Source organism: Callorhinchus milii, unplaced genomic scaffold (assembly GCF_018977255.1).
Source record: "Callorhinchus milii isolate IMCB2004 unplaced genomic scaffold, IMCB_Cmil_1.0 Scaffold17, whole genome shotgun sequence".
Lineage (NCBI taxonomy): Eukaryota > Metazoa > Chordata > Chondrichthyes > Chimaeriformes > Callorhinchidae > Callorhinchus > Callorhinchus milii.
In genome coordinates, this window is record NW_024704758.1 from 10738721 (window position 1) to 10754273 (window position 15553).

Consider the following 15553-nt stretch of genomic DNA (forward strand, 5'->3'; position numbering starts at 1 on the left):
GCTAAGAGGGCCTTGAGACGTCCTCCCGATGTGAAAGGAGCTATACAAATGTAATTTTGTTGTTGTTGTGAGTGGTTGGATGTATTTAGCATCACAAGGCTGTTCTTCAAGCAAAATTGGGTCTTAAGAAATACTGCAAATTAGTAACAGATTGAAACCTCAAGCCTGTTATAGTCCGCAGCTTTTTTTTAGTGGCTCATTGTTTTCAAACATACTTCAATCCCAAGGGTTGCCTCGACATGTTACACCCTGTCATTTGGGACCTGCTTCATGCACAGCAAATTGAAGGAAGCCTTTGATGTTGCAGACTTAAGTTGCAGTGTCGCTGTGTCCCAGCTAAATCCACAGATGTATGTAATTAAGCGAGTCTGCTCAGCCATGCATACCAGCCGAGGTTATCTGGTTTGGTATCTGCTTTGGAACCCATAACCTAACTGCACGTCTTTTTTTTTTGGGTGTTTTACTTAATTCTTCCGACTTTTGGGAGTTTGATATTTTTGCAGTTGAATCCTGCTGATTCAGCTGCCCTTTTTATTGGGCTGTGCGTGTGCGGTGCAGGATTTTAAATAGCTCCTGCAGCTGGCCTGCTTGTGCCATTAGCCCAGCCCAGCATTGGTCTCTTGTCTCAGCTGTCCCGTTTTGTGCTCATTATCCTAATTTTCCAGCTTCTGGTTCTTAATCCAACTTCAGTTGTGTTGGTTAATTTGTTTCCTTCATCCAACGTGAAAGGTGCTTTATAAATGCAAGCTGTTGTTGCAGTCATCCTCATCACTAGGTTCATCCTGCTCTTGGGTGGGTGTAAGTGTGGATTGGGTGGATGCCAAATATAACTCTGTGCATTTGAAATACAAGTACAAACTGTGTGAAAGCAAATGCTTCTGGACATTCAGGAACACCTGAGTGAGTGATACTTTTCAGGGAGAGAAGGTTAATTTGTGCAAAAACATGAGGCAAATTATTCATTTAATAAAGCTGCTGAAACGCACTTACAGATGAAATGAAATTCAGCTCCTCTCAAAAGTGAAATGAACTGCGGCCTAAAGCAATTTGGGTTTATAATAATTGTGTTGAATTACTGTTTTCTCTTTTGTAAAATCAGTTGTACTTTGTCCCATTGAAATGTATGGACCCATGATATTGAAAGCAAAAAAAGGCAACATTTTTCCTGATGTGTGCTGTACCTTCAACTTGCTACTAATTACAGTTATAAATTATATTTGCCGCTGATAATTTTGACAGCACTCCCTAACGAAGGATGCATTGTTTAGAGCGGTTTTCAGTTTTTCCAGGAGATTTTTTTAAAGTTGAAACTTTATCAATGTATTGTCATGTTCAACTTATTTGTGGTAAATGTTTAAACCAGTTTTTGCGTCAGTCGTGACAAGCTGTACATCATTTTATTTCCCGTTGTAGCTTAATCCCGAGTTTCGGTTCAGTTTATTTAGATCTACGAGTAATTATCGCTTATCCTGGTGCATTCTGTTACTTTTCCGATTTGTCAATCACTTTCATTTAAACTCTTGATATTTCCATCATTTGGTATTTTATTTGTTTGGTATTTTGCCTCTTTTTACAGGACTATCTATTGGACAGATTGGGGTAACACACCTCGGATTGAGTATGCAGCCATGGATGGATCTAACCGCAGAATCATAGCAGATACCCATCTCTTCTGGCCTAATGGACTTACCATCGATTACGCAGGACAAAAGATGTATTGGGTGGATGCCAAACACCATGTGATTGAACGTGCTGATCTTGATGGACAGAACAGAAAAGCAGTGATAAGCCAAGGTGTGTAATTTATCATTTTACTGCTATAGCGGTGAATCTTTGTTATGTTCACATAAAAGGATGATTTTTATTCAATAGATTTTGTGTCTTTTATATTATAACAATCTATGTTAGAGTGTCTTACTGGAATGCTGGATCACTATTCTTTCAAAATATTGGAGAACTGATTTATTTTCAATTGTCTCACGGGAATTGCAAAGTTATACTTGAAAATCAGCTCGTTTTCTTTCAAATAGGTAAGCTATAATGGTACAGCTCAGGTAATAGAAGAAATAGCTGACTTGGTAACTTCTCTAGGAACCAGAGTAATAGTGAGTGCATCGACCTGTACGTATTGTCTCTGACCCTGAAACACTGACCTTGTCCAAGTCGATGAAATATATGTAAATGATTGTGGCACAACATGCATTTTGTGGGTGACAAATATTTTAGTGCGGTGCTAAAATTATTGACGCACTAAATATAGCTCACCCAACATTTCAAAAAAAGTGGAAGCCACTGCTGTACAATTCTAGGAGTAATTTGTTTCATTTTGGAACAAAATACAGTCTCTGCAACCTCCTTTCTTAGTTGTTTACTTCAACCAACCAGTCTAACCCCCCACCCATCCACACCCCCTCCCCAAAATTCTATGACATTTCTAGCAACTGGTGTGTCAGGAGTGTTTTAAACCATTCCTTCATTGTAATCTTTCTGCAGTGTGTGGATGAATAATTTGCACTGAGCTACCACGCTTGTGTTTTCTCACACCCACCTCCGCTTTGTCCCAGATGGTGCCGGATCATTTCCCTACAGCTCGCTCTGCGTGAAGGGCAGCTTCTCAGGGTGTCACCTCCTCCACAGCCACAGCTTGGGAGCAACCTCCAAATGTATCATTAGAAATGGGACAAGCTGGGCAGCGTCAACTCTCCCCTGCTGCGAGCCGAAGCGCACACTGTCATAATAGTGTTGTTGGAGAAACTTTGGCTGGTGGCTACAGCCATCTGGATAAACATTTGGTTAGATTTATGTTTACACAGAGAGAGAGAGAGAGAACCAGGTCAGGGGTAGCCTGCAGACATGTATCTGATTCTGAGTTGGTTTGAGACCAGTTTGTGTGAAATTGTGTAGAGGGCCATTTATTACTGACTACAAGTCAATGAGAAGCCTATATGCAAGATGCGGGTGATGATCCATTATTTGTGTAGTATATACAAGATACACTTTCCATTCTGTTCATAAAAAGACTGGCTTTGTATCAGATGACTGGGCTGCCTCGGTGAGATGAAGGAGTGTATAGTACCCAAACAAACACAAGGCACTATTGTCCCTTTCAAGAGTTATTTATGTCTTTGTTCCTTGCCCTCATGATGGACACATCTCCCAACCCTATTTTCATAGGTTCAGAGCACGGAAGAGACTCTAGGTTCTTCTATTGCCACACCTCCAGTTAGCAGGTGTCAATGAGACACCAGGGTGTTATAACAGAGATGCACTGTAGCTGTGACCTGTTGGAAAATGACCAATTTCTCCTCCAGGAGAATTTTATTGATACAATTCAACCAATCGGTTGAGCCATTCCTTTGCAATGCACCTGGAGCTGAAAGATATCCATGGAAAATGCCTCTGTAGACTTCAGAGAGACGTATAAATATTGGGAAACATTTTTTTCCTTTCATGCACAAGGACATTCTTTTCCAATCTTCGACATCAATATTTGAGCTCCTCCACCTCCCTTACCCTCCTTTTATTTTTGTGAGCCTGTTATTTCCATCTTGACAGATGTCCTTATAAACAAATAGCTGGTGAATGATCTGTAGTGCACAATGCCTGTGATGTGGGTTTGTTTGAATGCAAATTTTGAGTTACATGCAGGTGATTTGCTTGTTGAAAGCATCAACTGCAAGGAATCCAGATGTCATGATATATACAACTGGTAGAATCATGAACAGCCGGGTGAGGTTAGGTAAAACCAAATTCCAATTATGCAACTTTTCTGAAGATTTAAGTCCAACCAGTCTATTTTGCAGATATTCCTAATGTGCTGAGCGGGGCTGTTGTTCAGTCTACCATGAGCTCCACCATCTGGCAGTTCTGATGCTTCCAGAATAATCTGGACCAGATGAAAGTAATCCAGCCTTTTCAGTTACCTCATGTCACACCAACACCAGTTGTGGAACCAAAATTTCACCTAGACATAAATAACTCTTGAAAGGGACACCGGGATCAATTGGCAGCAATCTTGTCTCTGAATGGAAAGCTGGGATTTGAGTCCAAGGATGCTGGCTGCTCTCCAGTAATTAAAATAATCTTCATGCTTGAGCTTTGACAGTGATCAGACTGTTTGACTGTAGACATTAGAACCCATCCAATCCTGGCCTCATGACAATAGCACGCAAGCACTATGCAGCCAGGATCACTGGATGGTGATCAGAAGTTGGAACCTTGGTTAATTTTCCCCTCTCTAACACAGCAGGTTCTGAATGAATATATTGCTAGCATAATCCGAGTTTTGCCTCGATTTATAGTGGGGGAGAAAACGTTATCACCACAGAACAGTGGGGTCTTTCCCTGATAAACCAGTTTGGTCGGGAGGTTGTGGTGCCAATTGAGTAACTCTGTCGCTATGGTGAAATAATGTACCTATATTTTGAGCAAACTTGGAAGTTCAGTAGCCACTGAGTTAAATGGTTTGAGGTTTCAATTGACTTCTTACTCAAGAGTTCATATATCACTGGACAAACATTAAGTGCAATGTTGTAGAGCTTCTACAGTTGATTATATTGTCTTTGGAAGGCCCTGTGGCAATTTAATATTTGATCTTTAAATTTCAGGCCTTCCTCATCCTTTTGCCATCACTGTGTTTGAAGACAGTCTGTACTGGACAGACTGGCACACAAAAAGCATAAATAGTGCCAACAAATTTACTGGGAAAAATCAAGAGATTATCCGGAATAAGCTACATTTTCCAATGGACATTCACACACTCCATCCACAGAGACAACCAGCAGGTAAGAACATGATTACCATTTAACATTATCCTTCATTATCTAATGCAATAATGGGCATTAATTAATAGCTATATGAAAGATGTGCAGTATTCACCTATTTGATCAAATCCAGCAAGGAACCTGAAAAGCTCTGGAGGAAAAAAAGTCCAAAGAGAAAGTGCTCATTAATAATGTTTCTGTAGCTTGAGCCTAGTTGCTTCTTTAATCTTCAGGTAACTGCTATCAGAAGATTAAATGAAATTGGAATTCCCCATCAGTAGTGCTCTAACTCAGAGACTGCCCAGTTATTTTACTGACCAGTGGAAATCCCTTCGCTCCCAATTCCCCCCACTACCCCCACCCAGACTCTGAGGTAACTTCACTCAGTGAATGGGAAATTACTCCAGGTCTATTCACTATTAAGGTTTTGCTTGTCCCAGTGATTCCATCAGAGTGTCCTCAGTCAGAAATGAAACGTTGATTGTGGATTGTCACCAAAAAAATCTCAACTAACTATTGCCACCTGCTGGATTTACAAACAAACTCATCCAAACACACAAGAACTAACTTTACTGTAACTATTACCTGAGGAACTTGGCGAATCGTAATAAAACTCAACTTCGAGCTCTCTCTCTCTCTCCAGCAGCAATAACAACCTATTAACGTGCATGATTTACTGTACATGTTGTACTACCCAAAAACAAATCATTTTCTTCCACCGAGAGGAAGGGTTACTTTAGTCCAATAAGAAGACCATCAGCACAGTCCTGCAGCAATAATTAATCTAACTTGGTGGGAACGCTGCCACCAATGTGTAAAATAAAACTAATACTGCACTGGAAACAAATTACTTCAGAGCCTGAGTTATCCAAACAAAATCCGCTGTTTAATTTTTTTTAAAGTACACACAGGAAGGTTTACTCAGCTTTAAAATATGGACAGTGATAGTTGCAAAATTTTGATGTGACTGACTCGCTGACTCTTGTATGATGCAGCTGCAGGCGTTCCGAGCATATCCATTAAGATTATCAAAACATTTGCTGATGCACAAAGGCTTTCTTGTAAAGTCCACTGAGGTTGATTCCTAATAGAACAGAAAAGCAGCTGATCAGAGCATAGTCGAATCCCAGCACCATGTTACCGGAGTCGGTCCTGCCCGTGCTCCAGAATTAATGCAATCTTTTACCTGGGCTACCACCACTGTGGACTCATTCAAGAAAAGTTATTTATCTATATATATATATATATATATATACTCAAGGTTTCCAAGGTTTATCCGAATGATTGGCCACTCACTTCACAGCTGTTTGTGGGCCATTATTTATTGGCTGCCTCGTTCGCCCACAAAAGTATAGTCAGACCACTTTCCAGCCCACATATTCCTTGATGCACTGTTGAGACACTATAAGGCTTGTATCGAATGTCTTAAGTACTGTTTGTGTTGCCAATACTTATGCTGCGTGTTGTACTGTTTGCTATTTGAGCAGGGACAAACCACTGTGGGCTGAATAACGGAGGTTGCAGCCATCTTTGTCTTCCCAGCAACACCAACTATACCTGTGCTTGTCCAACCGGCTTCAAGAAGGTCGACGCACACAGCTGTGCCGGAAGTAAGTAAAAGCATGTGCGCTGTGTGATTGTTCCACTTCGCACCTGGCAGGCAGGCAGGCAGGCAGAATTAAAGAGCCTAAAAAAAACACTATTATCTTTCTTCATATGTAGAGGAAGAATTTCACCTCTCCAAACTGAACAATGTCACGTTTTTCTTGTTTTTTTTAATTGTTTTTATAAAATAATTTTTAATCCCTTTTTTTGTGCCCAGCAAGAAGGGGGAGAAAGCGTGCTGCACCCTCTTGTCCTCCAGGCTCACTGTGAACTGCTGGAGAATGGCTTGGTATGGGATTGAGGCAGAGGACCTTCTCCCTATCCCTGTAGCCTCTCCTCAGGAGGTACCGCCAGTACATGGCTGAGGTTGTGAACTCCGTGCTTGGAGAATCTCAGGCACATGTTACAATTAAACCATTGCCCCTCCAAAACCCATAAGCCAGCCCCAAAAGCCTTGCCTTTACGTGCTATACATCAGATCAGAAGAGTCAATTTAAAAAGTCCAACCAATAATTTACCAACACAAATACAGTATTTTTCTGTTCTGAGTTTTGGTCAATTTGGTCAATCAATTTAAATGCAAATTCCACAATGTGGTAAAGGCTCTCAATGCTTTGCTGGGTTTTGTATAGTGTGGTTGATACTGTGGTGATGTGCTATTGCTACATGCCGTAGTTATTTTCAAAAAAACAATTAAGAGTCCCGATTACTTGCTGTGACCAGAAACCAGAAATTTCTTACTTCCTGCTGATCCTGGGAATTTGTGATGGTACAGAGGCCAAACTGTTGCAATATAGATATTTTTAAACCGATAAAGGGGTGAATTGTTTAAGAAAAAAGCAAGTCTGAACCAAATCAGTTTGTTCTCTGTAGTTTAAAACAGAAAGCCCAAGACTGAGAATAATGAAAACAAAAGCATATCTAATCACAATGTGCGGTTTACATTTGAACTTACTATCTTTGTAGTAGTACAGTATAAAAAAAAGTTGGGAATTTTAGATAATGTAAGGGGAATATTTCCTATAATATTGATGAGCCGGTTTGACTGGAAAAACCTAATTTACACCATAGGAAATTGATTGTAAATCAAATTGATGATTTCGCAAAGTATGTTGGCGTAGGTTGTCCATGTTAACTTAATTACGCTTAATAACTCAATCTATAATCTCATGAAGTCACAGTGTGTTGAATGAATTATTCAACATAACATTATTGCGGCATGACATTCTAAATACTGGGAGCGGTCTCAAGTGGAAGGCGTTGCGATGCATTTGGGATAAGATTTAGTACAGCCGCATTAGCCGCTCAAATTGGTGCACGTGCATTTGCGAGGAAGAACAACATGGATACTCACCTGAGTGTCAGTATTGACACTGGGCGTAAAATGATGCACTGATGGCATGTGATTGTGAAGCTGTGTAAATTGTTACGTTTTTAGAAGAAGTCGTATGTGATTTTCTTGAACTTAGCAGTGACAAGAGACCTTTCGGCCTTTGATCAGGTCTTGACAAGTTCCTGCTTTTTGCTCGAAGGACGGACATCCGTCGCATCAGCTTTGACACAGAGGACAGGTCTGATGATGTTATTCCACTGGCTGATGTGCGCAGTGCTGTTGCACTTGACTGGGATGCCAAAGGCGAATACATCTATTGGACAGATGTCACTACAGACTCTATCAACAGAGCTAAGTGGGATGGAACAAATCAGGAGGTATGTTCCTGGGCCTATCCCAAGTTCAGAAACGTCACTTTATCTACTGGAAAAGTTTAGACAGGTTAATATTATAAAGGAAGGCACTTTCTTTTCAATCAAAACTGTACAAAGTACAGTTTACCCTAGGGCAATGTTGCAAAATGCTTTTAAGAAGAACCTTTTCCAGAGCCATGTAAATGTATCCTGTATATTTGAAGAAATACAAGCCAAAAGACAGAATAACTTAAAAGAGCGGAGAATGGGAACATAGATTTGCTAGGGTTATACCCAGAGGAGTGGCTTCACTGAAATGGATCTTTGAAATTGCGAGGGGTTTTAGAGTCAATGCAGAGAAATGATGTTCCCTGTTCAGTGAGTCAGTGACTGGAGGGCATTGATTTGAGAATAACAGAGGTTAGAAGGAATTTGTTTACCCAGAGAGTTGTTGAGGTGTGGAATGCCCAGCCGGGGAGCAGTGGTTAACGCAGAATCCATTTTTGCTTTCAAAAGGGAATTAGATATCGAAAAGGGAGTAATTTAAAGGGGTATGAGACTGAATGGATTGCTCTTTCAAAGAGCCAGCACAAGCATCATGGCTCGAATGACCTGTGCTGTAAAGTTGCTTGGGTCAATGTTGTAGTTCACTGCTCTCCATCTGACAGTCATTTCTATTAATTTTCTTTCAGACTGTGGTGGACAGTAGCCTGGAGAGTCCTGCAGGCTTAGCCATTGACTGGATAACAAACAAACTCTACTGGACAGATGCAGGTAACAATACTTTGAATGATATGATTAAAGTGTGCGTTAATGCAGAGCAAATATACAAACACTGAATAAAGCCTTAATAGATCGGATAATCAGTCACGTAATTTTATTTTCAAAATGAGTTTGTAGCCGTTTGCTAAGAGGTGTCAATTGTGAAACGGTCAATTGTGGGTTGTGAATCCTTGCCAGAACCAGTTTGCTGTGCCATCTACACCACACAAGATATTATCTATGTTTTACAAATTCCAATCATTATCCTTTCACTTTCCATTTCTTTCAGGTACAGACAGAATTGAGGCCTCGAATTTAGATGGCAGTATGCGCACAGTCCTCATCTGGGAAAACCTAGACAGACCCAGGGACATTGTGGTGGATCCTCTCGGAGGGTGTGTTCATTTGAAATTAACAACCAGTCTTGATCATTAAGCTGTTGAGAAGCAGAGCATTTCAGATCATAGCTCTTATGGATTTGTTACTTATGAAACAATGTATATTTTGTGTTTCATTCATCTAATGATTCAGTAAATGTAAGCTCAAATCCTCTGTGTTTATTATTCACTATCAGGTTGCGGAGCTCTCACTGCTGTTCAGCTTTTAACTGCTTTCTGCCTGCTCAGGATATAGTAAACCCATGCCTGATCCCAGCCTAAATTGGATCTAGGTTTCTTTAGTGTGTCTCACTTTATAATTCAGTCAGCAACAAACGTGATCGGACGTTGAAGGACTTGAGAGTTGGTCAGCCAAATTTATAATTATTTTGCATCACTTGGCAGCTTCATGTATAATCTAATTCTTTGTACTCCATTTTCCAAATGAAGGCACATGTACTGGACAGACTGGGGAGCGAGTCCAAAAATCGAACGTGCGGGGATGGACGCATCTCAGCGGATAGTCATCATTTCCTCCAATCTCACCTGGCCCAACGGCCTGGCAGTTGACTACGAGACCGAGAGACTGTACTGGGCCGATGCAGGGATGAAGACAATCGAATACGCAAATCTCAATGGGACTGACAGGAGGGTACGACAACATAATCATAGTCGCAGGGAACCGAATTAGATGAGTGTTGCATAACATTGCAATCTATATTGGCACCTCTGACCTCCAATGTTTGCTACGTTAAATTTCCTTGCTTGCATTTCAGGGAGCGTATTGGTATTTAATCCACAGTGTTCCAACCTGGCCCTATTAATCTGAACGTGTCAAGATTACCATACTCGACACAAATTTTGCAGGAAGCGGAGAACTTTTGAATTAAATTCTTGTCCTCTGTTCCCCAACCCACACTTTCTTTGTAACTTTCGTCTAGGTCCTGATCGGCAGTCAGTTGCCCCACCCCTTTGGCTTGACCTTGCACAAAGACAAGATCTACTGGACCGACTGGCAGTCGAAGAGTATTCAGAGTGCGGATAAAAACAGCGGCCTGGGACGTGAGACACTCCGAGAGAAGCTGGAAAACTTAATGGATATTCACATGTTCCATCGACACCGAACGTCAGGTAATCACTGAGGCAGTAACCAGGCCAACGGAATTGTTAAAAGACAAAATAACTTTTCAATGGAATTTCAACAAGTCTTTTGAGTGGTATCTCAATCTTTCTAAAATCTTGACTTTTCCCTATGTGATTACAGCGGCTACCATGTGTAAAATAAACAATGGTGGCTGCAGCCATCTCTGTCTTCTGGCTCCTCTGCCCAAGGCATACAACTGTGCATGTCCGACAGGAATAAACCTCCTCTCAGATGGCAAAACATGTGTACCTGGTAAGACATGTGACTTTCCTTGTTCTTTGAGATTTTAAAAACATTTTTAACATTTTAAATAACATGAGTTTCAGAATTCCAAAGGAAGCTTCGTTAAAATAAGAATGTGCCAATTATTGCTGAAAAAATCACACAAATGATTGCCCAAAATGGAACCTTCTACTGGTTTCTTCATTGCAAACACGTAGACGTTTAAGATTCCCAGTTGTTTCTTCACCTTAATTGTATTGAAATGTAACAGATCTTTGTAGCTATTGATGTGACTGAGTTCTTCAGTATTAATACACTACTCGTTGTTTCCTAAATGATAAGATAATCATTGTTGCATCCGATATAGCGCCTTATCATGTTATTGAAATATCTATAAACACTTCACGGTGACTGAATTTGTAGCTAAGTGCAGCAGCCAATTTGCACAGCAATGTCTCCCAAACAGACATGACATGAAGTAACAATTTTATCTGGAAGATCGATGGCCAAGACACTGGGGGAAAAAAAACATTCTGCTTTTGTTTAGTGCCATGGGATTGTTAACATCTTCTTTAACAGGCAAACAGGACATCGGTTTAAAGTCTCGTCTGATGGATGGCACTTCTAACAATGTAGAATTACCATAGTGGAGTATGAGCTCAAATTCCTAGCGTGAGATTGGAGCCTACAAACTTCTGACTCAAAGGCGAGAGTGCTACCAACTGAGTCAAGCTTTCACTTGGCAATCCATGTGAATGCTAACACACAAAATATCATTAGTGAATGTTAAATGTTTTAAGTATTAATTCAGGAATTATTGTTCCACTGATTCTGCACGGTGTTAGGTCTGTTATTTTCCCTGTACTATTTCAGGTATGACGAGCTTTCTCATATTCGCACGAAGAACTGATATCCGACTGGTGTCGCTGGATATTCCTTACTTCGCAGATGTGGTTGTGCCTGTAAACGGATCAATGAAAAACACAATTGCAATTGGAGTCGATCCTAAAGAAGGTATTTTTTCACATTAGCACTCAACTGTGGAGGCTCACTCAACAATGCCAAATTTATGCAGCGCTTTTCATGCAAAGAAATATTTCAAAGATATTTCTGCACATAAATAATAATGCCTAGCGTCCTAAACTGTTACTCCGTTGCCTTCAAACGAGAGTAGGGAAGAAAATCAGCAGGCAGCAACACCCTAAAAATTAAGTGAAAAATTGCTCTGTCCTTTTTGGGAACAGTAGCAGCACAGGTTGACCAACAATAATCTGGGTCAAAGTAATTTGTTACCAAAAGGTAAAGGCTGAGACAAGATTATATCTTTGAAACTGTTCCAAAATATAAATTAAGGTGAAAATTACGACAGAATTCACTTGGGTCTTGTTATTGATTTACTTCTTCTGCGTATATATCAATGATTGATTGCATTGCATTTCATGGTTTGAACAAAATTGCTTCAAATATTTTAACTTTTTTCATGTCGGTACACTACTGAAATTGATTTTTCTGATTTTAGGGAAGGTGTATTGGTCAGACAGCACACTGAATAAAATCAGCCGAGCTAATTTAAATGGATCTGAGCAAGAAGACATTGTAACCACAGGTGAGAAGTCAGAGCCATCCTCTGCTGTATTCACAGGTGTTTATGGAGAGCTCCTTCGCTTAGCTCTCGAGAACAATTTAATTCGGGAGTGCCAAAAAAGTACTGTAAGGAGAGTGTAGCTATGTATTAAGAGAGTTTATGTTTTCTGCCTATAGTCAGTCTGTAAATGATTTGTGCATTATGCTCAAAAGTGTCCGAAGGAAATACAATGGTATCTAAGATCTTTTAAAGACCTATCAAATTGAACAGATTGACTATTGTTTCTGACCTAGAGCTGTTCTCGTTCTTGACAGTGGCAACACAAATGCTGTGGAGTCTCAAAACCTCAGCTTATTTGCTGCAGTTGGAATACTGTAACTTTCAGTCCAGATAATAATAATAATAATAATAATCCTTGCATTTGATATAGCGCTTTTCACGTCGGGAGGACGTCCCAAAGCGCTTCACAGAACACACTGTTAAGTGAATTGACTGTATATTTGTGGGCGAACGCGGCAGCCAATTGCGCACAGCAATGTCCCACAAACAGTCGTAGATTGAAAATGACCAATTTATTATTGTTTTTTGGTTTTTGGAGAGATTATTATTAGGCTCTGTGTGGAATAAGGAAACTTGCCCAAGGTTTCGCCCTCTGCCTGGAATTAAACTCAGGTCTCTCGCTTGCAAAATCGAGTGCTCTAACCACAGAGCTACAGGACTCCACATTTGAATGCATGTGTTTTCTTGCTGGACTGACGCTACCAGCAGTCCCAACTAAGATGGCATCACTGCTGCCTCTGAGGCACCAAGAGCTGGTAGTAATAAAGATAAGGTGTCGTTGGCGACTTAGGTTCCACAAGTAAACATTTGGCCTCTTTCCTCCTCAGGATTAATAACCACTGATGGACTAGCAGTGGATGCGATCGGCCGTAAAATATATTGGACGGATACAGGGACCAATCGGATTGAAGTTGCCAATCTGGATGGAACGATGAGAAAGGTTCTGATTTGGCAGAATCTCGATAGCCCGAGAGCCATAGCTCTTCACCATGACAGAGGGTGAGTAGAAAGGTTACAGTTGCCTAATGTTATCCTGTTCCAGGAAATGATAAATCTAGAAGGTGAAATTCTTCTTCCTGCCATCAATCACTTTGCGAATGTGATTTCATAATGGCAGCATCTCGTTAGTTTTTTTTAAAAAAAGGGATATAGATCACCCCAGCTTCTTCCTTTCATTCTTCAATCAAAGGATTTTAAAACAGCAAATATTACTTGTTCCACTTACAAATATTGATTTAAAGATGAGTGACAGCTGCCGTTATAACATTAACTCTTACTTGCAACTTAATTGTCAGTACAGAACAATACCCATTCTAAACTGGTATCGTTCAATAACCTGAATGATTGAACAAATAATAAATCATTTCAACTCAAGATAAACTAACAAGTTTTTTTTGACGATCTGTTTCACAATGTAACATGCACAGATTGATCTTTTTCAGTGTAGCAAATGGCACAATAACAACCCAGGATATTGTGGTTTTAAAATCAGCGCACTTGTTATTTATTTAATTTACATTTTGGTTACATTTTGTAGCATACAACAAGACCGATAAAAGAATAATAAAATGCAGGCCCTGATATGTAATAATAATCCTTGCATTTGATATAGAGCTTTACACGTCTTCTATGTGCTTCACAGAATCTACTGTAAAGTGAATTTACTGTATATTTGTGGGCAAAATGTGGCAGGCAATTGCACACAACAGTGTCCCACAAACAGTTGTGGATTGAGGTGACCAATTTATTATTGTTTTTTTTTCTTGAGGGATTATTATCAGGCGTGTGGAGTATGGAAACTTGCCTAAGGTTTCGTCCTGCAGGGAGTCGATACATAGATGTAAAATATTTAACTCCTGAATGTGCTTGGGGTTTTAGTAATGTCCACCCAAACATCAAGGCTCAAGTGAGAGATTTTTAAAACATTCATCACTTTTCCTGTGTAGAGGGAATCCTGTTCATATTCAACAAAGCAGAGGTGTGTTAGTAATACATTTAAGGTGCTTATGGGTTGCCAACCTTACTGTCCTCTGAACCCAGGATTAATCCAGACCTAGAATTCAAAACTACACGATGATTAGATTCATTGGGAAAAGGACACTTATTAAACTGATGAATGCAATTGTTGATGATAACAAGGACCCTTGTGTTTTTTAACTTGCTAGATTCATGTACTGGACCGACTGGGGGGAACATGCCAAACTGGAACGTGCTGCTATGGACGGCTCAGACAGGGCAGTTCTCATCAATAATAACCTGGGTTGGCCGAATGGTTTGGCCATTGACAAAGCAGGGTCCCGGCTCCTGTGGGCTGATGCACATACTGAGGTATGTGCCGTCACTGTTTCCTAACGTTGACTTATCAGGTGCATCGAGTTTCCTTAAGGAGACCAGTATCGCGTGAGCAGATCTCTGATCTGTTGCAGCTTTATTGCTGGGGAATACATGTGCCGTATTCATTAGTACATGAGATTAAGTTTTGTTTCGCTTCCAATACTTGGTTTAACTATCACTGAGCAAATCTGGACTGTTGTATCCCTTCAGAATAAATGATGTGATCACATCGACGGCAATCTCTTTGTGTTCCTCAGCGCATTGAGGCAGCAGACTTGAATGGTGATAACCGTCGGACATTGGTCACTCCTGTCCAGCACCCATATGGCCTGACTCTGCTCGGCTCTCACATTTACTGGACAGACTGGCAAACCAGAAGCATCCAAAGAGCGGATAAAAACACAGGCGGAGATGTGATTACAGTGCGAGGCAACCTGCCGGGGCTCATGGACATTCAGGCTATCGATCGAGTACGACCTGTTGGTATGTTTGTATATTTTTGCGTTCGTTTCCGTGTGTGGCTGTCGATGTATGAATTCTTTGATTCATAATTGATCGATAGAAATTGCAGCAGCCGTCTTTTTTTTCTTTCAAGGGTCGAGAGAGAAAAAAAAACATGTCAGAATGTTCTTGGCTTTCCAAAACAACAACAACAAGATTACATTTGTATAAGCGTCTTTCACTTCGGAAGTACGTTCCAAGGCGCTGGACAGAGTACAGCATTTCAGACCCGAGCTGGGGTGGGGGGGCGCGGGGGTGGAAGAGCTGTACAAAAGTACAGCTGAAGAATAGGAAAGTGAAGCACTGTTACTGACAGACGCATTTCAGTTTCTGGTGATTTAGTGAGCAGATTTGTAATCCAGCTGTCCATTAGTACTTTGTCCCACGATTAATGAAATGTTATCATTTGTATCAAAAATGAGCACCCGATAAAGTTTCTCATAACTGCATAAATGTGTTATTTTAATGTTGCCATCTTAGTAAAATCCCTATAAATCTCTTTGGTTTACAAGTC

The 15553-nt window shown here is 40.4% G+C and overlaps 1 protein-coding gene across 2 annotated transcripts in view; it reads left to right on the plus strand.

Annotated features, from left to right (window-relative positions):
• lrp4 (low density lipoprotein receptor-related protein 4) overlaps positions 1 to 15553 on the plus strand; it is a 146888-nt gene that overhangs the window by 114367 nt on the left and 16968 nt on the right. The window contains exons 14-27 of one of the 2 annotated variants that reach the window (XM_007887656.2): positions 1577 to 1794; positions 4608 to 4784; positions 6248 to 6373; positions 7870 to 8078; positions 8747 to 8828; positions 9106 to 9211; positions 9644 to 9845; positions 10135 to 10324; positions 10458 to 10589; positions 11433 to 11573; positions 12079 to 12165; positions 13032 to 13203; positions 14370 to 14532; positions 14796 to 15021. In XM_007887656.2, coding sequence (XP_007885847.1) covers positions 1577 to 1794; positions 4608 to 4784; positions 6248 to 6373; positions 7870 to 8078; positions 8747 to 8828; positions 9106 to 9211; positions 9644 to 9845; positions 10135 to 10324; positions 10458 to 10589; positions 11433 to 11573; positions 12079 to 12165; positions 13032 to 13203; positions 14370 to 14532; positions 14796 to 15021 — 2231 coding nt within the window. The remainder of the gene's footprint in view (positions 1 to 1576; positions 1795 to 4607; positions 4785 to 6247; positions 6374 to 7869; positions 8079 to 8746; positions 8829 to 9105; positions 9212 to 9643; positions 9846 to 10134; positions 10325 to 10457; positions 10590 to 11432; positions 11574 to 12078; positions 12166 to 13031; positions 13204 to 14369; positions 14533 to 14795; positions 15022 to 15553) is intronic. The other variant, XM_007887657.2, reaches the window with a different exon arrangement.